Here is a 24,874-nt window from a genome sequence, read left to right as displayed (position 1 = left end):
ATTACCCTCTCAAAAGCCTTGGCAATCTCATCTACTGCTTGCTGTATAAACAGAGAAAGGAATCAGTTGGTTAGGACTTGAGGGTAGCCGTCACAATTATGTTCTTATCGGCTATATAATGCTTCCTGGGGCTCAATTTTAGTTGTGATACACCCGGACTGTACACCCAAGGCGCAGTAAAGCTAGAGCATAGACAATTTACTGGGTTTTTGCTCTATCGAGAGTAAAGGACTGACAAATTCGAAAGGTATAGGGCACAGGGCTAGGGTTGGATCACATGGAACTATCCCCGATGGGGCGAACCTTGAGAGATGCGGCCTGAAAAGCCTCGGCGATGACGGTGAATGCCGACCTCCACCTTTTACTCCAGGTTTGATGTGGAGATCTTTGTATCTAGTGCCTCTTGGCTTAATTATTTATTGGGAGTTTTCTGCCGAGCCAGGCCTTCGTATTGGTCATCTCGCTAAGGCTCTCCATGACAAGAAGCACCGCTATTGGAACCAATGTGCTGCAACCCTGTTAGTAACTGTCTCCAGCTGGAGCTCGGTATGTCACTGGCTACTAATCCTTTCCTCCTTCCCCAGTTCACCTATCATGAGGTCGCTGCTAGTAAACAGCACGAGCTTGTGCCCGTTGTTTCCTGATCCTTTGGTTCCGATTGTTCCGGGCAATACGTATAAATACTGGTTAATCTTCCCGCCTCAACTGTCACTTCCAAGAGGAATCACTCAAGAACTCTGAGATCTGCGCATTGTTGCCTTGGGCTCATTCCGAGACAAGATGCAGTTGCAGACTCTCGCCGGTTTCCTACTTCTCTGCTCGCCATCGCTGGCAGCTCCGACCGCTACAGGTCCTCCAAGTACGAGCTCGCTAGGGCCTCTGCGCGCATTGAACTACAACAACCTCGGCCCTGAGAACAATGGAACTGCAGCAGTACTCGTATACGACGAATTGTCTAACACAGAGGCGCAAGCGCGCTGCGCTGCCATTGGGGAGAGCCTCTACCCACTCGGGTCCGCCTCTCAGTCTGAGCGCACTGAGATAGACTACCAGCTTGCCTACCTCGTTTTTTCAGGAGATATTCATTCCGATAGCCGTTTCTGGGTAGCCACTGGTGATTCATCAAAAGAGTGTCAAGCATATTCTCAAGGACAAAAGCGGTTGGTATCAGCATCTTGCAGCTCCAAGCTCCCCGTAATTTGCACATCTAGTGTGCCGCCAAGCACCGACAAAGATAGAACTGCCATCGACTCGTCCAAGATCATCGTCAAAGCGGAGAACTACACCCTGACTGGCTATCGCGACGCACGATCGTTTCGGTTTCTTGGTGTTCCTTTCGCAGATGCCCCGGTGAAAGAGTTGCGCTTCGCTCCTCCAAAACCTTTCTCTGGCCCTAAGAAACGCGATGCGACCAAAGTGGGCGATAGCTGTGTTCAAGCCCAGTCGGCGTTTGGTACGCTGGGTAATGGAGGCATTTCCGAAGACTGTCTCTACCTCAATGTCTTTACACCCATCTTGCCTGCAGGTTCATCCGATAACTCAACCCGCAAGCCTGTCGCCGTGTATTTCTACGGCGGTGCATTCGTCAGTGGCAGCGCGTCTATGATCGACTACGACGGCGGAAACTTCGCCAGTCGGAACGATGTCGTGGTTGTTACTGTCAACTATCGAGTAGGAGCACTGGGCTGGTTGACAACTGGTAACCTCACAACCGGAAACTACGGCACAAGAGACCAGATCCTCGCACTGAAATGGGTCAACAGGCATATCGCAGCCTTCGGTGGAGATCCATCCCAGGTCACCATCTTCGGCCAGTCCGCCGGCGGGCAGAGCGTTGTCGCACTGCTCTCCTCAACCGCCGCCCGAGGTCTTTTCTCCGGAGCCATCGCTCAATCAGCACCGGTAGACTTGCCCTGGTTCACGCGCGAAGTCTACGCAGACGCCATTGTGCCAGAACTATCCAAGGCTGTGGGCTGCAATCAAACCACATCCGAGAAGGAGCTCCTATCCTGCCTGCGATCCGTCCCAGCAACCAAATTCATAAGCAACACCACAGAATTTCAACAGGCACAGGCCGCTTGGGTTAAGACTCTCGCCTCGGACTATCTCCATGTCAGCCAGCTACTCGCTGCCATCGAGCCGCTCATGCCCATAGTCGACCCTCGCGGCGGGGTAATCGACGATCAATTCGACAAACTCCTCGCAAGCGAACGCCTTCCCAACCGTGTCCCGACCATGTTCACAACGGTCACCGACGAAGCCTCCCTCTACGTTGCCCAATCTGTGCCCGCCCTCGGCGCAAGCCAAACGGCGCTCAACACGTTGTTCACGGCCGCCTTCCCCGCCAAACTGGCTGAATCGCTCATCAGCTCCAACGCCTTCCCCATCAACATGTCCGACCCAGACAGCACGCGCAACGTCGCCGCAGATGCCCTCACCCACAGCGAATGGAGCTGTGCACAGTCCTACCTCCTCCGCAAAGGCGGCGACCGTGTCTTTCCCCAGCTCTACGAAGTCGAGCTCACAAGAGGCCACATCCAGACCAACGTCTCCGTGCCTGAGGTCTGCTCTCCAAACAACAACTATAACGCCAGCTGCCACGCCTCAGACGTGCTCCCCGTCTGGGGAACCCTCAACAGCAAGACTCGCAACGTAGACCCCTACTACGACCAGGATGATATCCTCCATTCGCAGCTGCTCAACGATGTCTTCGGCTCCTTCTTCCGCACCCGTAACCCGAACCCGGACCAGGCCTTCTTGCAGGTCCGTGGCCCCGCCTATGCGTCTACATATGATATTTTCGTGACGAACGGGTACCGGGTGCCTGAGTATCGGCCTGAGCAGCGGAATGTCAGTTTGTTGGGTATGCCGCCCTCTTGGATTGATAATCCCGGTCTCTCGAGGAAGTGTGCTGTCTTTGAGGATTATGGATTTACGTTTCAGAATGCCAACTTTACGGCTTAATGCTTAATACTCATGTATGGAGGATATGGACGGTATGAGGTTAATGAAGTCGGATTACGATTGTAGATAGATGTAGCATAGGCGCTAGGAATCATATATGATTCATTAATGCATTAATGCATTCCGTTGATTGAAAAGTGGGGAGATTCTAATCTCTAGTCTGTCGTAAGTCGTAATCATGAATCGTGATATCCAAAGTTCACGCAAGTCATGCTTGAAAAATGCAAAAACAGCCTCCCCAAAAAAAAAGACACAATGTAATCACCGAGATAGCCTGCCCCTAGTCACATCCATTCAAGGTTCCATGCATCATCATCATCAATCATAATTCGTTAAATTAAGCCGGACCAACTTAGCGTCAAATCCCAGACTTTTGATGTCAGGATTGCAAGCCCCAGTCAGCCTTGCTCAAGTAGTAGTTCGACTAGTGTTAGTCGTTAAGCTGTCGTTAGTAGGACTGTCAGTATTTGATAAGCCTTTACTTAATCAAATAAAACACATATCATTACTGTTGCTGTGCGATGTTCGATTTTGTACCTTTTTAGCGATCATACATGGCCGTTCTCCTGCCTCGAGGATATTCGGCGTCTGTCGGTTGAGCTAGCACCCCTCTCTTTGAAGAACTCTGGACGGGTGCCGCCCACCTAGGGTTCCGAGGGTCGATGTAGCGTGCGCGCTCGGGCGTACAGGTACTATTTCCATTTGAGGTGAGGTTTGCATTAGTGGGTCGGTGATAGCTATTACGTCGGTCGCTCATTGGCTCGAGGTCTGGATGGGGATGGACGATGTAGGTATCGCCAGTGCCGGCGTAACGAGAATGCATGCGGGTGAATACGGGCACTTCGCGGCCAGGTGGAAAAGTGGGCGGCGGGTCGCTAACGACGCGATCGCGGAATCCAACGCCTGATGCTCTGTGCTGGAGCGGTTCATCGTTATATGCTTTGGCGTGGCGCACTCTTCGCGCCCCATCGGAGTCGTATAATCTTCCTGGATTGGAGTGAGATGTATCGGGGTATGTGGGGTGTTGGTGAGGATCGGGAGATAATTCCTTTCGAGGTCGGCGGGCGTATGCTTCGTGCGAGTGACGACGCGTATGGGACACTCGCGGTGGTGATAGATTGCGATGGTAGCTGTATCGATCTGACCTGGGAGGCTGTGGTGCTGCTGATCCCGAGTCTTCGGAAGATGCATCTGACGCTCCGTACCCTGGTACTGCTCCGGGACTCACAGATCGCCCATAAGCCTGTGGGCGCTCGCGCGTACGCGACTTGGTGGACTCTTTCGCCCGCAACGGTGGAGATGATGGTCGAGACGTATACCCGGTATCGAAGTTTTCCGATTGTCGCGGAAAGTATGTAGATTGTACCCTGCGAGTAGTGGAGGAAGGCTTGTCGTCGTTTCGTCGTTGACGGTGTTTATGGGGGTTTCGACGTTCACTTGCGGTAGTAGGCTCTTGACGGTGAGGGGTTGTTCGGCGCTGACTTCGAGGTGGTTCATCTTCTTTGTGGGTCGGTACATCCTTCTGGCTGAAGTATGAATGGTAAGGAGCGAAATTAGGAGGGGAGGAGCGCAGGATATTCTTCTTCCAGTAGTCAAGCTCGAACCGTCGGCTGACTTCTTCATGCCACTGTACCATCTCCGGATCGGGTTCCGCTGGGAAAGCCCCTCTAGGGATCATCTTAGGGAAAGTTCTACCATTGGGAGTCTCAATGTCCCACAAATCAACAGCATTCTGTAACCATCTCGAGTGCTCGTCGGGGTCGAGAAGAAGCTGAATTGTTTGCCATCGCACAAAGCCATTTGGCTGCAAAGCGGGGATAGAGGGTGGTTTGTAGGGATCGTTGGTAGGCTGAATGCTGTGGAAACATCCTAGGCGCTGGTATATGAACGAAAGAGCGGAAGGCCTCGTTTCGAGGAATAGGACGTCGTAGTTACCGCCGACCTTTCGGTAAAACGCTGCCAGGCGATCGGGGGTCAGGTCCGTTGTCGCGAACTCGTCGAAGGAAGTCTAACAAAGTTCAGCATTTGGGTCATTGTGTCACCTCCCGCGAACGCGAGGAACTCTCTTTCCACTCACCATTACCTGCGCAATCCCCAAGCACAGTTGTTCGAGTAACGGGGTGGGGCTCTTGTCGGGGTTAATCAACACTCCCCAAAAATCGGCGCCCTCATTGTGGACGGAGGACATGGCCGGGCAAGAGTCTGGGCCGCGGTGAAGACATTTGAAAGCAGCGACCGCGATCGTTGCATTAATGAAGCCGGAGTGACAAGACGAATAAAGCTGGAAAGGTGGGCAGAGTAATACTGCAGCGATCGATGAGTGTATCCAGTCATGGAGTAACAGGCCACACACTCGGCGGTTAGGCACCCATCGTCATCACTCCACTGTGGGGGAGCCCAAATGATGATGCTGTTTTGCTGGCAGGCGGTCAGCCCGATCCGCCTCATTTACGAGGGAAAGACGAATCAGGAGGTAGACGAAAATGGAACCTGACGGATGGAAGGTTGCAAGATGCAGCAGTTTACCTGCAGGAAACCCTTTTGGTCCCATTTCATGGCAGGGATATCGCCCTGAGTGCCTGGGTGCCTGAGCAGGTGAACAAACAAAACCCCGCATGTGCCTGAGGACTATGGCCAACAAAGCCACCAGTCAGGTGCAGTGCACGGATCTTCCCTACCTCAGTATTCGCTCCAAACACCTTGTCTAATCCCTAGAAAAATAACAAAAAAAATATCAAGAAAATCCTAAGAAGGCACTTTGTTTGCGAATAGGATTTGAGCTTCATTAATTTAGCCTCTCGAGCGTATCCAGTACAACTTACAAGTTGTAAATATTGCAAGTATCCTCTCTACAACAAAATGTATATATCTCAAGGTTGTGTAGCCATTACAGACTACCACTTCTTAACTTTTGTCCTTGTACAACTTTATTACACCTAGTTCTTTGTTATAATGATATGAAGCTCCACGTGTAGCTTTATCGAATTTTCTTTTCTTCTAATTCCCCTTTCTAAGTTATTTGTTATGTTTATTTATTTTGTTATGATGATTTTCATACCACGGCTTTCAGTTGACACATGGCGGTAATGATAAGATATGCTATGTACACTATGTACATCTTGTCTCCTGCCTGATCAGGAGAGCATTCTTCGTTTAAAAATAAATTACATAAGTATGGTTTTCTGAATTGAAGAAACTTTGAGCTTGATTCCATGACTCGAGTGTTCGAACTCAATAAGGAAGGAAACCACATCATCCCGCCACAGTTCTACGGAAAATGCAAAACAGCTCGGGCATACATTAGTCCTATGAATGTTTATTATGCTGAGATGACCTGAGCCAGTTGCACGTGGTAAAGGGAGAAGAAGACTTGGCATGCAAGTGTGCTGCGAAGATGCCTACTTACTCCGTCTAAGTTACTACCAGCCATTGAATAGACCTTTTGATCGATGAGGCGCATTCCTTGAGATCTCGCTTGTACAGAAGTCTCGAAATCCGTACTTCGTGCAAATCAATCCTCGGAGAGTCGGTAAGAACCTGAGTTTAATCTCTTCAGTTCTAATTGAAGGGGGTTTCAACCACCCGTCTGAGAAACTTCTATATTAATTAACGTCTTCTAGTCTACGGGACGGTTAGGTGATCTACCTGATAGTTGACTATCAGGTCACCGAAAAAGTCGCTAAAATCCGAAATTGCTGAAACTAGTTCCAGACCACCCCGTCGAGTTGTATGGTATAGACAAACAACGGGGATGCTTGTTGAAGCCGGAGAGTTGTGATTGGTTAGTGTGCCGCCGATCTGAGATTCCATAGCGGGCCTGAGGCCGGTCCTGTCATTCCAGTGGGCTTGGGCCTGGAATGCGAAGCCCCAACCTGCTACATTCAATCCGATGCAAGAATGAGTAAATATGGCCGAGGGCACAACACTGTTGCTGGGGCGTGCGCACCGTGTCCCCTTTTCATTTCTCCCTTTCTTTGTCTGGGTGCTCCTCAAGTCTCATTACTTTCTGGGAGACAGCCTGATATGTCTTTCTTACTCGAAGATTGATTGAACAAAGAGCCGTTTTTTTGTTCTGTCAAGCCCTTCGTTCAGGTTATCTTAATTTTTGTTCTTATTTACTCTCCGCCGCTGAGGAGAAGGGGGAGACGGAGTTGGTGACACAAGACACCCGTGTTTAACGGAATTCACTGCACGCAACAATCCCCTCCACCAACTTGATATCTACAACAAGACTCCCATACCACCCAAGAGCCACACCTCTCGAGTACAACAACACACCCTATCTCAAGGGCCGATTGGAAGCGGTCCCTATGTCTTCCAACTCGTAAACAATAAACCCCACAGAATGGCTCTTGTTCGAGACCCGGCGTTTTGGAGGCGCTTCTCACGCGCCATCCACCTAGATGAGGAAGCAAAAGCTTCAAAGACGGAAAATAAAAGCGGTGTTATCTACTCGTAAGCCCGACCGACCCTATTTCCGGGCTTTCTGCTTGGGAAAACGATGCCCGGGTTTCTAGATTATGTTCACTAACAGCCGAACCCAGGGATGACTGGATTCTGAAGCAACGCAAGAAACGACGTCGATGGATCTGTTGTGGCTTCTTGATATTTGCAGCGTTTGCTATAGTGGTGGCTGGTGTGGTGGTAGTTTTTTGGTGGTTCCATTCTCACAACTGGTTGCGCAAGTCGTAACACACCAGGATGACCGACACTGGCTGTATATCAATTTGAATATGTGTCAGGATTGCCTGGTGCATGCCCCCTAATACGGTTCCCGGTTCTATGTGGATATGCGGGCGTCGTCTATAACGGACAACCCACGATAACTTCAATGATATGGCGATACTGCAGACCACGCGATAGGGAAACGGCACAAAAACGCAACACTATCGTTCATTTCGCCGACCTCTTGGAAATCGGCAACTCTAAAATGAGATTCGGGTTATGATTGAGCAGGTCTCATCGGCGGGTTTTTGACTTTGAAGGCGTTGAAGGTTCTGACTTAATAGGAAATACCCAGGATGTTTCGATTCCATGATGTCACAAGTACTTCGCCTTAGCCTGTTTGCTTTCCTCACTGAACATGTATGATCTAGCTGGATCCAATGTATGTTTCCTAATGCCTATGTGATGTATGCATGCGCTTTCGCTAGCCTTGGTGCCTATATGGTCAGGCATCACTTCGACATAGGTTAATCGATGGAGTGGAGTGAACAGTGTGGGCCTAGCCAATTATAGGTCATGTTATGGATCATATTTCATCTTGCGACAGAGGAGAGATAAGAAGAGTTACAATGTGCTCGTCTCGTCGTACCTGTCCGCATGGACTTGCCTGAACGGGTTGACTCGATATCCGGCAGTCGGCACATTAACGGTCACGTGAGGTCTTGCTTCAGACGCTCAAGTGCTATTTTTCTCTGCTTTTGCAGCCATATCAATCGTGTATAATGAGATTAGGAAGCATACAATGCATAGCAATCTAGTCTATGAGTGTCTCCTCTAATAAGTGTCATATGGGAGGTGCGTAGTAGTTTTATGGAGCTTGAAGTGCCTTAACGGCTCACATCTCCGGCGGCGCTTATCAGCGGGTCCGATCGCAGTTCTCTCCGCACGTCGTTCCCCCGCAATAAATAGAGCTCCCATTCCGCTTCGTGTCGCATTCTCCTGACTTCCTAAGGTATTCTTCAATTTTCCTGTAGGACTCTCCTCAGGTAAGCCTACTATTCACGATGCTTCCACCGTTCGACTATTTTACATATCGTAGTGTTCGGTAAGTTTCCACTGTCTACTCCGCTCCACTCCCTTGCGCAGCTATAGTGTATAGCTACCCATTCGTCGGTGGAGAGCCAATTAACAATCCACAGGGACTACAAGAGAAGAGAACGGGCCGCCCGTTTCGCGTCTCTCCCCGCAGCATACCATGCTCCTTTCACAACCTTTGATAAGGCCGTCATCAACAAACCCATTGAAGAGCTGGTCCAGGAGGTCCAATCCTCCTCGCTTTCGGCCGCCGACGTACTCCAGACATACGGCAAGGTAGCCGTGAAGGCCCAGGAAAAGACCAACTGTGTAACAGAGCTCCTTCTCCCCGAGGCCGAGTCATGGCTACAGTCCGAAGTCAACCTCAAGGGCCCGTTGGCGGGTGTGCCTGTTTCATTGAAGGACTCCGTGCAAGTCAAGGGGTTCGATATCAGTCTCGGTTACACACGGCTGGCTAAAAAGCCATACACCGAAGATGGCCCTATGGCGAAGCTATTGAAGGACGCTGGTTAGTGTCACATACCTTGTACATGGATAGACATCCTCTTACCTCTTCTAGGTGCTGTGCCCTATGTAAAGACGGCACTACCGGTAACTCTCTTGTCCTTCGAGTCTGCTAATGCGCTCTGGGGCCACTGCCGTAACCCTCATGTCCCAGAATACTCCCCTGGAGGCTCGACTGGTGGTGAAGGCGCGCTACTCGCCCTAGGAGGCCGTATCGGCATTGGCTCGGACGTCGCAGGCTCTGTTCGTGTCCCCGCTGCCTGGAGCGGTATCTACTCCCTACGCTGCAGTACTGGTCGTTGGCCCAAGGTGGGAGTCAACACCAGCATGGCCGGCCAAGAAGGTGTCCCAAGTGTTTTCAGTCCTATGGCTCGTACCCTGAACGATCTCACCTACTTCACCAAGGCCATCGTTAGTATGAAACCCTGGAAGTACGACTATACCGTTCATCCCATTTCCTGGCGCGATGATGAGGAGTCCGAAGCCAAGAGTAAGAGCTTGCGTATTGGACTAATGGCCAACGATGGTAAGATCACATTACCTCCCGCTAAATTGCTCTCTCTAACCATCCGCAGGAGTCGTGCCCCCAACGCCAGCAATTGAACGCGCGCTCTCTACCACCGTCGCTGCTCTCACCGCAGCCGGCCACACTGTCTCCGAAATCACAACCCCAGCAACCGCCGACCCCTTCACAGGTCTCCACCTTGCCTCTCAGCTCCTCAACTCAGACGGATGCGTCACATTCAACTCCCACCGGTACAACTTCGAGCCCTCCGACCCAGGCGCTGACCAACTCACCCGCATCTGCAACCTTCCCCGTCCCCTCCGCTACCTGTACTACCTCTATGTCCGGTATATCAGACGGGACTTCAAATGGGCCAGCCTGATCCGCACATTCTCCCCCAAGTCCTCCGCCGAAACCTGGAAGCTGGTGGCCAAACGTGAGTCATTCCGCGCTACCTGGCACGCCTGGTGGGATGCCGAGCCCCAGCAGTACGACTTCATCCTCTGTCCCGTCAATGCCACCCCAGCCCTCCCGCACAAGGCCATGCGCGATGCTGTCTCCTCCTGCGGCTATACCTTCCTCTGGAACCTTCTCGACTACACAGCTGGTGTGCTCCCCGTCTCCCACGTCGACGCTAAGCGGGACGCACTCACAGCACCCTACAAGAAGATCCTCAAGGGCCTGGGCGCCAACAATGCCATTGCACAGGGCGCCTGGAAGCACTACGACGCGGCAAAGATGGCCGGACTCCCCACAGCAGTGCAGGTCGTCGGCAGAAGATGGCAGGAGGAGAAGGTGCTCGGATACATGGAAGCAGTGGAGAAGGCACTGGAACAGTACCGGGATCCGGCGACCGGGGAGAGCGGCAAGTATACTTTGATTGAACTTGACTAATTAGGTTCGGTGAGGTTACATTGAATGGTTCTAGGATTTTTGAGTCAAGCTTTCGGGTTTGACAGGTTCGGTCGTACCGAGGGTGTCAGTGCTTTTGCCGCCTATCACTTATAGTATAAGTGCTGGTGACATCATTTTCTCGCCCGATAGAACATAATTAGGAAAGAGTCTAGACGAATGCCGCTCAATACATGGGAAACTTTATTGATACACCATTATGTGTCATTAATTGGGTGGGCGTCTCCATTCCATGGGTGGCTCTCTAATGAACCATAGATACTTGGCAGACACGTACCAATACCCTATTTTTTGTGAATTACATTTCCATAACTACTTTAACTATGTACCTGCCTCTATGAATATCATTGTCGGAATGAATCCTGATAACAGCCGTTATAGTTTCATTCAAGTGGTTGGCATGGGTCGCAAAGGCAGTGAGAAAGTTTCTCGTGTTCAAGACACACCGCTTCCTCGAAATCATGCTTCCATGCGAACAAACAGGATGTCATGTGGGAACTAGAGGTTAACAAGCAGCTCCATGAGAAGCATAATCCAGGCCGACTTTCTGCTTCTCGTAGTCCCGACAGACACCTACGTACTGCCGGTGTCTGGCGCATGAATGTGTGTAAAAAGGATCAACGTATTGATCGACGTCCGGGATTTGATACTCATCGAGTACTTCTCCGTGCGAGAGTTGATTGGAGCTGCGCGTGCTTGTAGCTAAGGGAATGTTCCACCAGGGGTGAAAAAGCAAGGTACATCTTACGCATGGCAGGAAGTGTGGGTCATCCATGTCAACTCTGTAGTGGAAGAGAGTTAAAGTGAGATGACCACCCGTCCAATCTCTGCCCAGCACGCCCCGTCATGCAAGGATACTGAAGGTGTGGATCATCTAGTGATAGTTGGCAGACGTGATGGCATTCTGTAAGGACGTTGGGGAGTGTCCGCCGGTATTCCAGGCCCGTCGATGGTTTGATGGCGTGCCTGCAAGTAGACTGGGTTGCCTGCAATTATAGGACGCTGCTGGTTCTCTACTACGCTCCGCCGCGGAGATGGGGGATGGTTAGGCAGCGAAAGTCGAATTTCCGAGTTATCGGTTCCGTATCGGGTGAGATCCCGGGTCCTGCCCATATTGCCGGGGTTAATTCCGTCATCGCGCGAGAATTCATGGTAGGAGGCTGGATTGGCTAGATTGGCTGGATCTTAACGGTCTGACTCCGCGTGTGGCTGCAGGGGAGGCGCCTCGTGTTGTCAACCGAATGGTACTGACATGCGCAAAAGGATCTTCAGAAGCATGTTGTGGAAAACTTCACGAGCAGACCAATAGCCATCCTGTCATAACCGTGGATGTCGGTAGTACAGCGCTGAAGGCGGCCGGGGCAGGATGGGGTAGATTACGGTGAAACAGTGCTTTAGTGATGAGCGGTAATATGCGAGTGGCGGTTGGGATAGGGATAAAGTGAGAAACCATCAGCCAAGCCGCATGAACTGGTAGGAGGCATGTCGATCATTCTACGAGATGGATCCTTGAAATGGTGGTGTAACTCTAGCTTTCCTCGTTGGGTAGCCTCAATTCAACGCCATTCGGTGCCAATGTCGTCACGGTGATTGTCGCAGGCGATCATATGCAGTTCGAATCAATATCTGAGTATCACACTGCTTTTTGTGAGATGTCACCTTGGCCGCTTGCATGGTGTAAGTGGCCCCCGCAAAAAATATCCAGGCACGCCTATTGCTTGGATTCCAATAGTCAGCAATCGATGGGGCGCAAGGGATGATCATCCCCGGAAAAGAGAGACAATCAAATAGTTCAAGTATAGGAGTAAAAATGGAAAAAGAAATTAAAAATGTGAGAGATCATATTCAAGGGGGATTGAAAGAAAAGAGATAAAAGGAAATGAAATGAAAAATGGAAGCTTAATCATAATAAATAACTAAATTCACGTTAGCAGATGTTCCGAATGCAAAGGTGACGGTACATTGTCGATCCACCATGAGACTGGAATGAGAAGAGCCAGAACGATAAAGGATTATTGGCAAAATAGGTGGAACCACAAAGCTCTTGTCAGACCGAAGTTAAACTGACTTCCTGTCACTGACCCAGTTGACCCATGAGAGAGGGAACCAAGGAAAGCAAGAAACGAGAGAGAAGAAAGGAAGAAAAGAATGGGTTCATCGACTCGGAACCCACCGACACACCACTGACGAAGATCCGGTGCGGGTCACGGGGGGGAGCAGTGCTGAAAAAGGCGCCTCCCACTTTTCTTCATGCGTCGATCTGATCTCTCTTTTTTCTTCTCCGACTTTTGTCCTTTGCCCTTCCCTCCCCACTATAATAATAACTATCTGCTAGTTCGTTGGCTAATCAATTAATTGTTCCTAATCCCGTCCTCAGCCTCAGTGTTCCCCCACGAAATATAATCTCCTCGTTCCTCTCTCACTTGCCTTCTCGTGGGTCGTGACTATCTATCTTCCTTTACCCTGCTCGGACTAAATGGCGACCATGTCGCCCATGACCAAGGCCGCTTAACTGCGCGTTCCCCTTGTCCTAACTACGGCATTTGTCTCTCATCCCCATCACCAGATCCCGCCGACCACACCTTGAACTGAACGATTAATATACTACCCCAAACGCTCACTGAAAGCAGCAGTGGGCACCTGGCACGCCGTGCAACTGGTCGGCAGCAGAATGCTGGTTTTGACACCCAGATTAATTACAGAGTCTAGTTAATATATGTGATGGGCTGTGTCCGATTAAACGGTGGAAATGCCTCCAAGCCAAGGCACTGCTGGGCGCAAAAAGGACGCCATTCATTTCGTCAATGCTCGACCGTCCTCGGAGAGAGAGCGATTAAAGATACAGCGTTTGGTTAGGGCCCATGTAGGCAAATGGATTTCCCACCAAACCAAGGATCGCTCCATAGAATCCGAAGCGAATTCGAGCCGTGATGCACCTCGGGAGAATGCGTCACACACTGTTGATCTCGATGGAGATGAGCCGATGTTAAATATATACCCACCTTCGCTGTCCTCTCGATCATCAGCCTCGTCTTGTTCGCCTGAATCAGCTTCTTCGCACAACTCCTTGACAGTTATACAAACCGTCCCTACTAGTGCCTGGGATGCACAGCCGACAATGTCCATTGTCCCTACTTCTCAGCTATATCTTGACAGCATGGTAAATCAGTACGACAATGAATATGATTATGGCCACGATTCACAGGACTCAAGTCCAGAAAGTACCAGCCCCCCTGGCCCTATCGAGCATATCGAGACCATTGGTGCGAATTTCATCGATCCTTTTATGACCTACCCCTGGCGTCATTCTCCAGAAATCGCCAACGCATGCCAGGCATATTGTAAGTAGGAGATGTAGCATCATTGGCGATCCCTTTTAACGGCTGGAGAGCAATTGTTAACAGGTACCTGTAGGTACGTCCGTGCTATGGCCTACTCTTACTCCCGGAGCCAGTAGATCGGATGTCTCGGCCTTGAATTGGTTTCCCTTGATGATGTCTGAGCCTACTCTAATGACAGCCATCACGTTCGGCTCACTCTCGCACCAACGGGTGCAGTGGCTGAACCGGTGGATTCCGGACGGCGCATTTCGGGAACGAGAGCAGCAGCTTCTAAAAGTCTGCGAAATGGAGACCATCGAGCTGATCAATCAGGAAATGAAAAAGCCAGGCCGAGCGATCAGTAACGCGGTCATTCTGAGTGTAATGTGCATGGCACATAATGCAACAGATATTAGCGAAGAACGACAGTTTCGGCACATTCCGTTCACAGCACCCATGCGGCGGTTGCAATGGATTGACGTCTATGGCAGTCTGCGGCCAAACCTGGTACATGTCCAAGGGCTGATCTCAATGATTAACCTACGGGGTGGCCTTGAAGCAATCGACCTACCCGGGTTGGCTCCCGTAGTGTCTCTGTAAGACGCTCCATGCGATTGAAATACCGATTCCAAGCTGACAGGCGGTCCTAGGTCGGATATCGTGACCTCGAGTGCATACCATACGCCTCCGGTCTTTCCTTTCTTTCCGCTTCGAGCGGAGCGGAAGAAGGTTCCATTGCGAGACATGCTCGGGTATACGATGGCCGATGTAGACCGCCATTACGGCCGACTCCGACAGATCGGCTTGACCACAGAGATACTGGAGGTCTTCCACGCTATGGACCTTTACATGAGTATTGTGGATGCTTATCTCAAGGGAAACCAAATTAGAACGGATTACTCTCTGCTTGCGGACCAGCGTAATTTGGTCCAATACACCTTATTATCTCTCCCTGCTGCCAGTCAACTCCCTGGCTTCAGTGGCTATCATCAACGCCATGAGATCATCTACGAAGCCTGCCGTCTCGCGGGCTGTATATATGGTTCTGGTGTAGTCTTCCCCCTACCGCCACAAAGTACCCCACTGGCTAAACTTTCTGGACTTCTGAAGGGTGTCCTCGAAGTTCCCGACTGCCTGACTGTCTGGGACCAACCGCAAGCCCGGGTTACCCTATTATGGGTTTTAGCCCTGGGTGGCATTGCGGCTGAGGGCACTGCAGATCGAGACTGGTATGTGGCCACGCTTATGCAAACAGCACGGGATAGTCACATTACCTGCTGGGCAGACCTTCGGGCAATCGTCGTGCTGCTACCCTGGTACGACGCAGCCTGTGACGATGCGGGCAACAACCTCTGGCTGGAAATCGAGAGACTGTCCGCTCGTCCATCGAACTCAAGTTGAACACGTCAGATGTCTCTTATATAGTACGGTTTTAGGCAAATAGTGCATTTAGATTGGGGGAGGTGTTATCGGCTAGCATTTCCCCTTGGTTTTCTTCGTTATACATTCCATCATTTATCCTCTCTTCCCCCTGATTTTCTCATTTCTTACACCCATCACAAAAGTTGAGGCGGGCTATGACTTATGACAACTACGGGTGTTTCGGAAGGAGTACTGGTTTTGCGAGTTGGGTTAGATCAATTCTTTGCACACCTGGGATACCATTGGTCTTGTATGATATGTGTGGATTATATATAATTCAGTTAATGTTGTATTAGGAGAAGTACGTCCGATAACATACAAATATACTATTATTTCGATCAAGCGAATGCAGTACATACAGAAGCACAACAATGACCGCTTATCCTCCTCGCAGGTAACACGTAATATATATCTCTACCGTGAAAAGCAAAAAAACAAATCACGCTACGCTACAAACCAATGAATACTATGATGGACCTGAAATGCCGTATGACGGCGACTCTGCATGCCTCGCCACGTTCGACGGAGGCCGATACAACAAGGGTTCCCGCTCCCAATCTCTAGACGCGATACCATCATGGTCATTGGGAACTTGGACGTCCCCGTTCTCCAGGGTCCCAAGTTCTGGCTTTGTGGTGGAAATGGCCCCTGCTTTCCACCAGACGAAACCAACCAATCCGATGCCGACCAAACAGGTCACGAGAGTGAGGATAGCATTTACAGGAATTGGATTGCGGTGAAATACCTTAAAGGTGAGGGCGTCAAGACCTGCTTGTGCGAAATTACCCAAACCCGATAGACAGATGATGAGCCCATAGACCTTCCCGAATGTCTGGAAGCCGAATACCTTGGCTGCGTAGTCCGACACAGCGGTGTAGTAGAACGGGCGATATATGGCGAAGATGGCGATGTTGGTGTATCCGGCTTCAATACTAAGGGGAATGCAACCGAGAACACCGATCACGGTTGCGGTTGATACGAGCACGAGGAGCACAAAGGGGGTACTTGCGTTATCGAGGATAGCGCCAATGAACGGCACGGAAACAAGACCGCCAAGGGGAAGAAAGAAATCAAATAGTTCGTTGATCTTGCGGGCTTGTTCAGGCGACCCGAACAGGTATTCGTACTGCTGGCGCATTGAGGCCACGAAGTAGTTGATTCGAAGCATCTGGAGGACAGTGAAAAGTGTGATGAGAACGAACCATGGGGATCGAACTTGTCGTAGAGCCGAGCAGCCGTGCATTGCACCCCAGACGCCGCCGGTGGTGTTCTGGGGCTTTGTTGCTGATGAGGTATCTGGTTCGCCTCCGTTGGCTCTGAGTACTGGTTCTTCAGTTCTAGATGTGTGTTCAGGTCCTGTGTCTGTGAGGAGGTCCTGGATCTTGTTGACAATATCTTGGCGCTGAACGCGACGGTCATTCCGTTGCCGTTCGCCTTCATTTCGATCTGAGATATCGTCGTCCACCCTGTCGTTCGCTTCGGCGGAAATCTCGGCTTCTGCTTGCTGAACCAGCTCTCCAGCGGTTTTATAAGACGTTGCTGGCATGATGGTAAGCTGTGCGACTAGTATAAATACTGGAACAATGAGGTAAGCTAGGAAGAATTTCCCGGTTGTAAACCGGCCGTTTGTGTTCTCGTTGACCAAACGAAAAATTAAGAACAGTGCGCTGGAGGCATCAAATGCGCCTGTGAGCATGGACAGAATCGACCCCGAGCGGGTAGGGAATGTGTTCGAAAGATGGAAGGATGAAATGAATATGAACGGCCCGCCCAAGGACAAGAAAAGATATCCTGGGATGTATCCGTCGAAGCCAATGCTGCTTGAGAGTCCAAAAAGTATAGCGCCAAGAGAAAGGAAACCGCTTCCTATTATACCACACACGCGCGGGCCGTACGTGTCTAGAATAGTTCCGATTGGAAGGGCAGATACGTTGGTCGCCACGGCGGCTATGGTGAACATCAGGTTGAGGCTAAGCATACTGTGAGTTGCGACTCGAGCAGAGCAATTTAGTGGAGCACTTACCGAAGTTCTTGTGCATAGCACACATCTTGGCGTTCATTTAGCTCCTCTTGCGAGCACATACTGTGGTAAACGCCTTCTCGAATTAACACCGGCTTCAGTGCCGCGAAACCAAAGACAACGCCCGCAGCGAGAAAACAGTAGATTACTGCAATACCGACCTGCACTTTATGAGAGATTAGCGTTAATTGGAGGCAAAGGGAGGGGTTTTAGCTTACAAATCCGTTTTGCCCGACCAACTTCAAACGCGCCGGTTGTCTCTGGAAGCGACACTTCCTGCTGTTTCACAAGACCGTTTTGTGTCACACTGTCTTCTCCCTCTATGACACCAGGCCGAGGTGTCCGAGAAGGTACTCTCATGAGAGAGGTACGCTCGTCTCCTGCATCCTCTACCGATGCCTCATTCCAGCCTGGTCCGGCATATGGGTTGAAATTCAGGCGCTGCCTGGTGACCGGAAAGCTGAAAGTTGAAGGAAATGATGACGATAGCGACTCTTCCGGGAGTTCTTCATATGCCGCACCATCTTCTGAATGGGGTACTGACGATTGGCCTTGGCGGCGGATCGAGGTTGGATTATGTTCCCATGACTCCAGATAGGAGACTCGTGGTAGGGACATACTAGATACACTCTATCTAAAATCAGAAAGGATAACAGCGAGGAGTTCGGTCAGGAAAATACCTCGCCTGACTTCCCTCTTGAAGATGGTATTACGTAAAGGTCAATTGCTAGATCAAGTAAGGAATGATGCTCCTTGTGTGCGGCCGGTCCAGAGTAATAAAAACTAAGCACTGTTCAAGCTGACTGACATAAAAGATAAGATAGGATAAAATAGGTTAAATGCCCTACTAGAAATGGGTGAAGGATCACGACACAGCGTTTTGAGAGACCCAATGTTGTCCAGATCAGCAAAGATGGAAGTTGTTGATAAGAGCAGGTGGTCGTGATGATCATGTCGATGATGATGCAATTCAACGTGACCTTCTTCTTTGATACTAGCTCCAAGATCACCTGACTGAAGATTCGAAACCGGATGAGATAACGATCGATGACTAAAAAGTAAAAACTTAAATTACGGAGTAGATCAGCACATGATCCTGCGCCGCCCACGTGACGCGTATGCAGGGCTTGTCGCGCCAAGAAATGGCAACTTTTCCTTAAACTGCTTCTTGGCACCCACCACACACATGGCCCATTAGCACGCCCGGTGGGCCCTTGGGATTATCCGGTACTCATCTTGAGTTGAAAAGCCCTGCCACAATTGACAGGAAAATGCCAAACTGTCAGTATGATTCGCCCAAGCGCTTCACCCTGGTACCAACCTCTGGACCCTACATTACTAGTACTATTCCCAAACAATACATGAAAGCCGAAGCCTGATGGACGGGAAACAAAAAGGGCACTGTTCCCCGGTGGGTCGTCATTCCCTGGCTGACTCGTACAGTCCCTAGTGTGTCGGCTTAGTCTGTTTGAATAAGGGCTCGACCATGATCTCTTCATGTTGACCATCCAATAATTAGCCGATGTGGCGGCAGCAAACAACTTTTATACAAACAACACAGAGGGTCTATTTCCTTTGTCCAGGCCACGGCAACAAGTCATTTCAGCATTGGCATGAGTAATATTTCCGATAGAGTTCACCTATCTCGTACTAGCTATGAGGCCTTGGAGTAGCTTACGCACAAGGCGGCACATCCCATCAATGGCGTACGAACGATGAACCTGTCTAGTGGTCCCTCAAATTTCATACAATACAATACGTTGGGAAACAACTGCATTGTGCGAGTCCAACATAATCGACAAACCTACGCCGATCGTAAAATCGAACCCACCGATGTTAATCCATGCGGAGGATGAACCAGTGGCCGAAACACGAATTACGAACGCTCAGGGTCAAGCCTATGAGGTCGCCATGGTTCAATGCCGCCACAAGTCAAAAGGGGAAGGGGGAGAAAAAAAAAAGAAAGAAAGTAAAAAAGCTATGGTCCATGCATGTGAGCTTCAGATGGATGGTTTACCCACGTCTTGAAACTAGGCCCGCTGGAGGCACTGGGTGTTTTTTCCGTGGAAGCTGAAGGATGAATTAAACAATTCTGGAAACCGCGTGCTCCACCGCGAGATATGGGTGAGGCTACGGACACTATCCGAAAGTCTTAGGTAGTCATGATAGGTATGGGCCGGTGGACGATGCCTGGGGCTATCCGCCCAACTTAGTTAAGCGTGAATAACCGTTCCAACCACCAGCCCCAAAAGTCGAAGATTGGATGGACCCTAGGCGAAAGGACTGCAGTTTGAAATGCCGAAACGCTTGTTCATTAACCTAAATGAAATTCTCCGGCACGCCATGCTTTCCCTGTTCAAATCTGCGGACTTCTCCTTCTGGAAGTGATCAGAGGTGGGCGTGTCAACTGCCAGGCACTTCGCCGGTTGAAGGCTTAGAGGGGCCCGGCTCTTTCTCTTGAAGCCGAGTCTGTTGTGGACATTCCATCCAGAGACGATCATCGACACGTTGCAGATTATCATCAGCGTTGCTGATACACAGGGTCTCCGACCTATACTACTTACGAGTAATCGGAGGGACCGGCAGTTGTAGCGATGTCCACATCTACTCCGTATTTGCGCCAAGGACAACCTTCTTCCTAAGTCAGTCTGTCGGTCATCTGTTACACTAGCTTTCTCTTCCCTTCTATTATCCTCTCCTTCTTGTGGCCTAGGAGGGTGGCCATCGCCTCCACCCTAGAGGAACCATCTTTGCGTCGGGCCTTGAACTGTTTAACATTAATTAAGACTGTTCCGGACCACTTGTCACTGACGCGGTCACGTTTAGCTTCACCTTAGTGTCACTGCCCTTTCCCACTGCTTCTCCTCGCTTCTTATGCCCGCTTTATATGATTCGTATCTGTTACTTTTCCCAGCATTGATGTTCTCTCTGCTGATTCATGGATGTTGCGGGTATCTCTAGCCGAGAGACAGCTTTAAGTATATCGTAATGAGGGGATGGTGAGTCCGAAGACAACCAATCTTGCTCCATTTCGCCGCGCCAGCCGCTTGTCTAACGCTTGTGCCCTGCTTATAGTCTTACATGTCGCCAGCGCCATCTCAAATGTAACCATTCACCTATCTCAACCATATTGATTGAATGTTTTATCGACTCCGAAACCCTAACAGTACCCTTTAGGTGACAAGACTGGGGCCGTGTGCTTACGTTGTCAACGATCGGGCCGGCAGTGCATTCCTGCACCATTGAAACCAGAGGAGGTTACTTTTCGGCACGGCCAGAACCCTTCATTGCGGCCTAAAGGGCCTCCTCGTTATGGAGAAAGCGACTTAGCATTTCCGGATGATCAGATCTGGGTTAATACACCCCCTGACGGTGCGTCGTATCTCCTTGACGATGTTGTAGGTAGTGGGATTATGGGCATACTAACCATCCCCACAGTTGCTTTTGAAGACGAGACAGACCGTACAGCGGCTGACTACCACGTTGTGCCAGCTGGAGCGTCTTCATTGTACCTGAGGAAAGCATCTGAAAGTCGATCATCAACCTCGGTGTCGACGTTGCCACCATCAACATCTTCCCTCCTGTCCCCTGCTCTTTCTCCGGGAGGTCCAGAGTTGTCCCGATCACCGCTTGATTTGCCCCACGGCACGATCAATAACCTGCTGCCGGCGGACATTATGGGAGATCACCAGAAATTGGGCAACCTAAATGAGGCTTTTCTCCTGCGACACTTCCGGAAAACAATTGGTGCATGGGTGCTGAACACTTCTGTCGAGTTAGAAACGGGAGCATCACTAATGTTTGCTATTTATACAGATGGATGTATGCGACCATGAGAGGCACTTCTCAGTGGATGCGGTCGAACGGGCTCCTTCATCGTCCCTCCTGTTGTATGCTTGCTTGGCTACTGCCGCCCGTCACCTCTCTCAAACGAACAACTCAGTCCCGCCAAATGCTGCAGATCAATACCACGAGCAATGCATTGCAATTCTACTGCCGGTGGTGGAAAACACCGACTTTAAAATTAATATCGAGATACTTCTCGCCTCAACAGTAATCCTACGCTGTTTTGAGCAACTTTCCTGTGTGTCAATATTATTTGAATCTTTAGTGAAGCGTATTGTTTACTGACAAATTCCACAGCTTGTGCCCTGTCGCAAGACCTACAACGACACCTTTTGGCTGGTTCAGTGTATATTAGCTCACACGTCGACTGTGTGTTTTCTGGTGGTCTTGCAGAGGCGTCGTTCTGGGCCTTTGTTATGCAGGATGTGCAGTTTGCATTGGCAACCCGAAGCCCTCTACGTTTGACCATTGGCCCCTTCGAAGAAAGGCTACGTCTTGCTTGGGAATACCGTAGCGCCCAAACAGACCGGGATTGGGCTCATCGAGCTCTATGGCTGCTAGCCGAGACTATTAACTACTGCTATGAACCAAGTAGCCCGGTTCACGTGAGTTCCGTCGTCTGGGACGTCCTGAAAAGGAAGATTTGTGATTGGGAGATACAAAGGCCGGATAGTTTTCGACCATTACATTTCTCTCCTGCCAACACAAGCCTTGGGAGACCCTTTCCTGTTGTATGGTTTACGAGCGCATCACACGGTATGCTCTCGGTATATCATAACCTGTATATGGTTGCATTGCCAGCTAATACTCAAGTAGCTACCGCAGCACAACAGATATGCATGGCCAAAGCTTTGATACATGAGTATGAGTTGAGGATTCAGCACTTCGCGACTAGCCCTAATCAGGATAGCAAGATGATCGAGGTTGTTCTAGGACATCAACAATTGAAAGCACATTACTGACACTACATATAGGATGATATCGTGAGAAACCTGAGTATCGTTTTAGGCATTGCCCTTTCAGCCGACGATGACCCTCCCGTTCGCATTATGGCCTGCCATGCGCTGTCTGCTTGTAAGTGCTTTTCCACAGACCCTAGATCCAATTGCGTTGCGGCATCCTTTGTTAGAAGGCCGCTACTCAACACTTCAGGGGTTATGCGCCGTTTAGCCGCTAGATGCGATACTAACCCATCACTAGGCGGTTCATGGATACGTGACCCACTAGCGCAGACGTGTCTTTTAGACCTACTTCGAAGGACAGAAGCAGAGAATGGATGGCCCTGGACATCTCTGGCACAAGCACTAAGTCAAACCTGGCGCACAACGGCGGAATAGTACGACTACCTTGGTACCTAGTTTACGTCGAGCGCACCCTCCTACACAAACTTCACCCCCTTCTTCCTTTCCTGCATAATTGGTGCACACAGACAGAGATGCGTAAATGGTCTACACGGTCCTCCCCAGCGGACGAGTATAGTGAGGCAAGATCTACCGAGTCTAAAATCCACACAACGACAGGCGGGACAGACGCAATTTGGGGCTCCCGCCGTTGCTTCGCCTTTCCCCACCCTCGTGGAAGCCGTGTGGGGACTCTTCCATGTGCCGATAACCCTTTGTCCAGCTGAGTTCGAAGTACTTACGAACTTCGAACACGGTATGTCTATGTGGGGCTTTGGTTCATTTTCTTCGGCCGCCGGGCTAATTGCGCATATAGGCTAGAATACGGTAGCTTATCTGGGCCAAGGACACGCGTGGGCTCGGTTTTGTCATATACCTAAAAAGGTCCCCTTACGTATCCGATTGCCGAAAGTAGTCAAACGATAGAGAAGAATAATAGATAATTCTTACTCCCAAGGGACTATGATTCCGGAGGCTCAAAACCCTCCCATACAAATATAGAAAATTTAGTGTGACTTGGCGCTGCCGAGAGTTCTCCAGCATTAGAAACCTCCCCAACCTATCTCAAATGGGATATAACAAACTATTCTATAAGCTTTTATTAACCGTATACAACCTAGGGTGGATTATGCCCCTTTAACCCCCCGCCCCCCCTGATATGATATAACCAACCTTGACAATTATAGCCAACTCCAACGTCATCTTCTGAACACATTCATGTAGCTGCCGAAGAGACCAACCGATAGCATTACGCAGCATCATGTAAGCATCCAAAACAGGATCGGCAGCACGTCATATCCACTTATAATGATTGACTCCCGAAGCTGGTGTACGTGGTATACCCTCTACTCCCTTGTCACTCCTTTCTTGGTAACTGATTACGAAGGGTACATACATGAGCGAAGCAAGCCCTAATCACCAAGATCCAATAGGAGAAAAACACGAAAGTCTGTACTCGGAGTAAGTTGTATGTACCCTAATCAAGAGCAAGACGTCCACCCCCACACAACCATCCGGAAACCACTCCGTACATTTCGGCGTGTGTGTGTGTGTGTGTGTGTGTGTGTGTGTGTGTGTGCCACACTAACTCCCATACGGATCCCCGGTATGTAGTTGGAAAGCGCCTCAAAGGATCCCAGCCTGCATCGGATCTAGATCCGCGACCACCGGGACCATAAATATACTTTCAGTGCCGGTGCCGAGATACCTTAAACCTTATAACATGAACTTATTCTTCTTTGCCGCCCTGTTGTTTCCCATCAACCTGACGCTCGGATCGTTTCATCATGGACGTTTTGACTTTCCTATAATACACTTTATTATAAGGCGCGGGTATACGGAGCTATCGAGTAAGATAGACCTTATAGTACACAACCATAACTCCGGACTTTACTCTATATCACCTCACCGTGAGCAATATTGATCGGAAAAATGGAGCCCCTATCACCAATAGGAAAAAGTACACATTTGAAGTGGAGTATCAATACCAAATACCACAACCTCGTGAACAACTGGTACCCCCACGCCGTCTCCCAAAAGAAAGGACAAGGACCACCACGAGTAAGTCCCAAGCTGATTTAACCTCCCAATCCAGAAAGTGAGCTCCACCTCCGAAATCCAGAGAGTGAGCTCCACCACCGAAATCCAGAAACGTGGGTAATAACCGGCTCATGGATAATGGTACGTACGTACTTTAGTCCCAGAACTAAGTCAATGCTACGACAATCAACCCGAAGGTCAAAATTCAGGGTCAGGTCCCCACGTAACAACACGGGTAAAACAAGAACCTAAATCCGAAAGAAGGAAAAAAAAACGGTGGGGACAGAATGTTACCCTAATTCTTCGTCTTCGTCTTCGTCTTCCACTCTCTCTCTCTCCCCCTCCTCTCTCTCCCCCCCCCCCCCCCCCCCCTCTCTCTCTTTCTCGTGTTCCTCTTCTCTTACTCTTTTCTCCCATGATTCTCCAATTTTATTCCTCGTCGGAACCACAGGAACCACAGCCGAGGCGTTTTCCGCTTACTAAGTTTGGTAGGGAGTTGGTCTGGGCATGTCATTGGTTGGTGGGAAAATAGCATAAGGTTTTTGGTTACGTGTGTTTTGGGTTTGAGTTTGGGGCGATTTTTCCTTTTCCGTTCTTATCTGAGTTTCCTATTCCTTATTTCTTTTGTTTTGATTTTAATTTAACATTTTAACTATATTTTGGGTTTGGCTTAGTTTTCGAC

General features: G+C 49.9%; 7 protein-coding genes across 7 annotated transcripts; 5 read left to right on the top strand and 2 right to left on the bottom strand.

Moving 5' to 3' along the window:
• Positions 1-780: 780 nt before the first annotated feature.
• Positions 781-2,964, top strand: F9C07_8505 (putative cholinesterase; the record flags this gene model as incomplete). Its single annotated transcript, XM_041286863.1, has 1 exon — positions 781-2,964. The coding sequence occupies one exon, from the start codon at positions 781-783 to the stop codon at positions 2,962-2,964; it is 2,184 nt and encodes a 727-aa protein (XP_041149195.1).
• Positions 2,965-3,505: 541 nt separating this feature from the next.
• Positions 3,506-5,152, bottom strand: F9C07_8504 (uncharacterized protein; the record flags this gene model as incomplete). The annotated part of the gene is made up of 2 exons (XM_041286867.1): positions 3,506-4,972; positions 5,042-5,152. 2 exons carry the CDS (start codon positions 5,150-5,152, stop codon positions 3,506-3,508), a joined length of 1,578 nt encoding a protein of 525 aa, XP_041149196.1.
• A 2,157-nt stretch (positions 5,153-7,309) lies between these two features.
• F9C07_2235644 (uncharacterized protein) lies at positions 7,310-7,656 on the top strand (the record flags this gene model as incomplete). The annotated part of the gene is made up of 2 exons (XM_041293955.1): positions 7,310-7,419; positions 7,509-7,656. The coding sequence occupies 2 exons, from the start codon at positions 7,310-7,312 to the stop codon at positions 7,654-7,656; spliced, it is 258 nt and encodes an 85-aa protein (XP_041149197.1).
• Positions 7,657-8,693: 1,037 nt separating this feature from the next.
• Positions 8,694-10,627, top strand: F9C07_8502 (amidase signature domain-containing protein; the record flags this gene model as incomplete). The annotated part of the gene is made up of 4 exons (XM_041293965.1): positions 8,694-8,734; positions 8,829-9,232; positions 9,284-9,754; positions 9,804-10,627. The coding sequence occupies 4 exons, from the start codon at positions 8,694-8,696 to the stop codon at positions 10,625-10,627; spliced, it is 1,740 nt and encodes a 579-aa protein (XP_041149198.1).
• A 2,404-nt stretch (positions 10,628-13,031) lies between these two features.
• Positions 13,032-15,610, top strand: F9C07_1760061 (uncharacterized protein). The gene is made up of 3 exons (XM_041293972.2): positions 13,032-13,986; positions 14,060-14,561; positions 14,616-15,610. Exons 1-3 carry the CDS (start codon positions 13,395-13,397, stop codon positions 15,364-15,366), a joined length of 1,845 nt encoding a protein of 614 aa, XP_041149199.1. The 5' UTR covers positions 13,032-13,394; the 3' UTR covers positions 15,367-15,610.
• An 80-nt stretch (positions 15,611-15,690) lies between these two features.
• F9C07_2169245 (major facilitator superfamily domain-containing protein) lies at positions 15,691-18,039 on the bottom strand. Its single transcript, XM_071509346.1, has one exon. It carries the CDS (start codon positions 17,363-17,365, stop codon positions 15,854-15,856), a length of 1,512 nt encoding a protein of 503 aa, XP_071367799.1. The 5' UTR covers positions 17,366-18,039; the 3' UTR covers positions 15,691-15,853.
• A 1,913-nt stretch (positions 18,040-19,952) lies between these two features.
• On the top strand, positions 19,953-23,214 carry F9C07_1760626 (Zn(II)2Cys6 transcription factor). The gene is made up of 10 exons (XM_041293973.2): positions 19,953-20,406; positions 20,483-20,511; positions 20,585-20,779; positions 20,846-21,162; positions 21,224-21,491; positions 21,551-22,009; positions 22,070-22,176; positions 22,228-22,327; positions 22,454-22,909; positions 22,975-23,214. The coding sequence occupies exons 1-9, from the start codon at positions 20,396-20,398 to the stop codon at positions 22,588-22,590; spliced, it is 1,623 nt and encodes a 540-aa protein (XP_041149201.2). The 5' UTR covers positions 19,953-20,395; the 3' UTR covers positions 22,591-22,909; positions 22,975-23,214.
• Positions 23,215-24,874: the final 1,660 nt, after the last annotated feature.

The sequence above is a fragment of the Aspergillus flavus genome, chromosome 6 (assembly GCF_009017415.1).
Source record: "Aspergillus flavus chromosome 6, complete sequence".
Classification (NCBI taxonomy): Eukaryota; Fungi; Ascomycota; class Eurotiomycetes; order Eurotiales; family Aspergillaceae; genus Aspergillus; species Aspergillus flavus.
The sequence above is the reverse complement of the archived record's forward strand: the minus strand, read 5'-3'. Positions and strand labels throughout refer to the sequence as shown.

Excerpts from the sequence above, each read along its gene's own strand:
- F9C07_1760061 (XM_041293972.2), top strand. The coding sequence starts at position 13,395 with ATGCCTCCAAGCCAAGGCACTGCTGGGCGCAAAAAGGACGCCATTCAT. Across the intron at positions 13,987-14,059 it reads CAACGCATGCCAGGCATATT|GTACGTCCGTGCTATGGCCT; the intron begins GTAAGTAGGAGA and ends AGGTACCTGTAG. Across the intron at positions 14,562-14,615 it reads TTGGCTCCCGTAGTGTCTCT|GTCGGATATCGTGACCTCGA; the intron begins GTAAGACGCTCC and ends AGGCGGTCCTAG.
- F9C07_2169245 (XM_071509346.1), bottom strand. The coding sequence starts at position 17,365 with ATGCTTAGCCTCAACCTGATGTTCACCATAGCCGCCGTGGCGACCAAC.
- F9C07_1760626 (XM_041293973.2), top strand. Across the intron at positions 21,163-21,223 it reads GGAAAACAATTGGTGCATGG|ATGGATGTATGCGACCATGA; the intron begins GTGCTGAACACT and ends CTATTTATACAG. Across the intron at positions 22,328-22,453 it reads CTGCCATGCGCTGTCTGCTT|GCGGTTCATGGATACGTGAC; the intron begins GTAAGTGCTTTT and ends ACCCATCACTAG.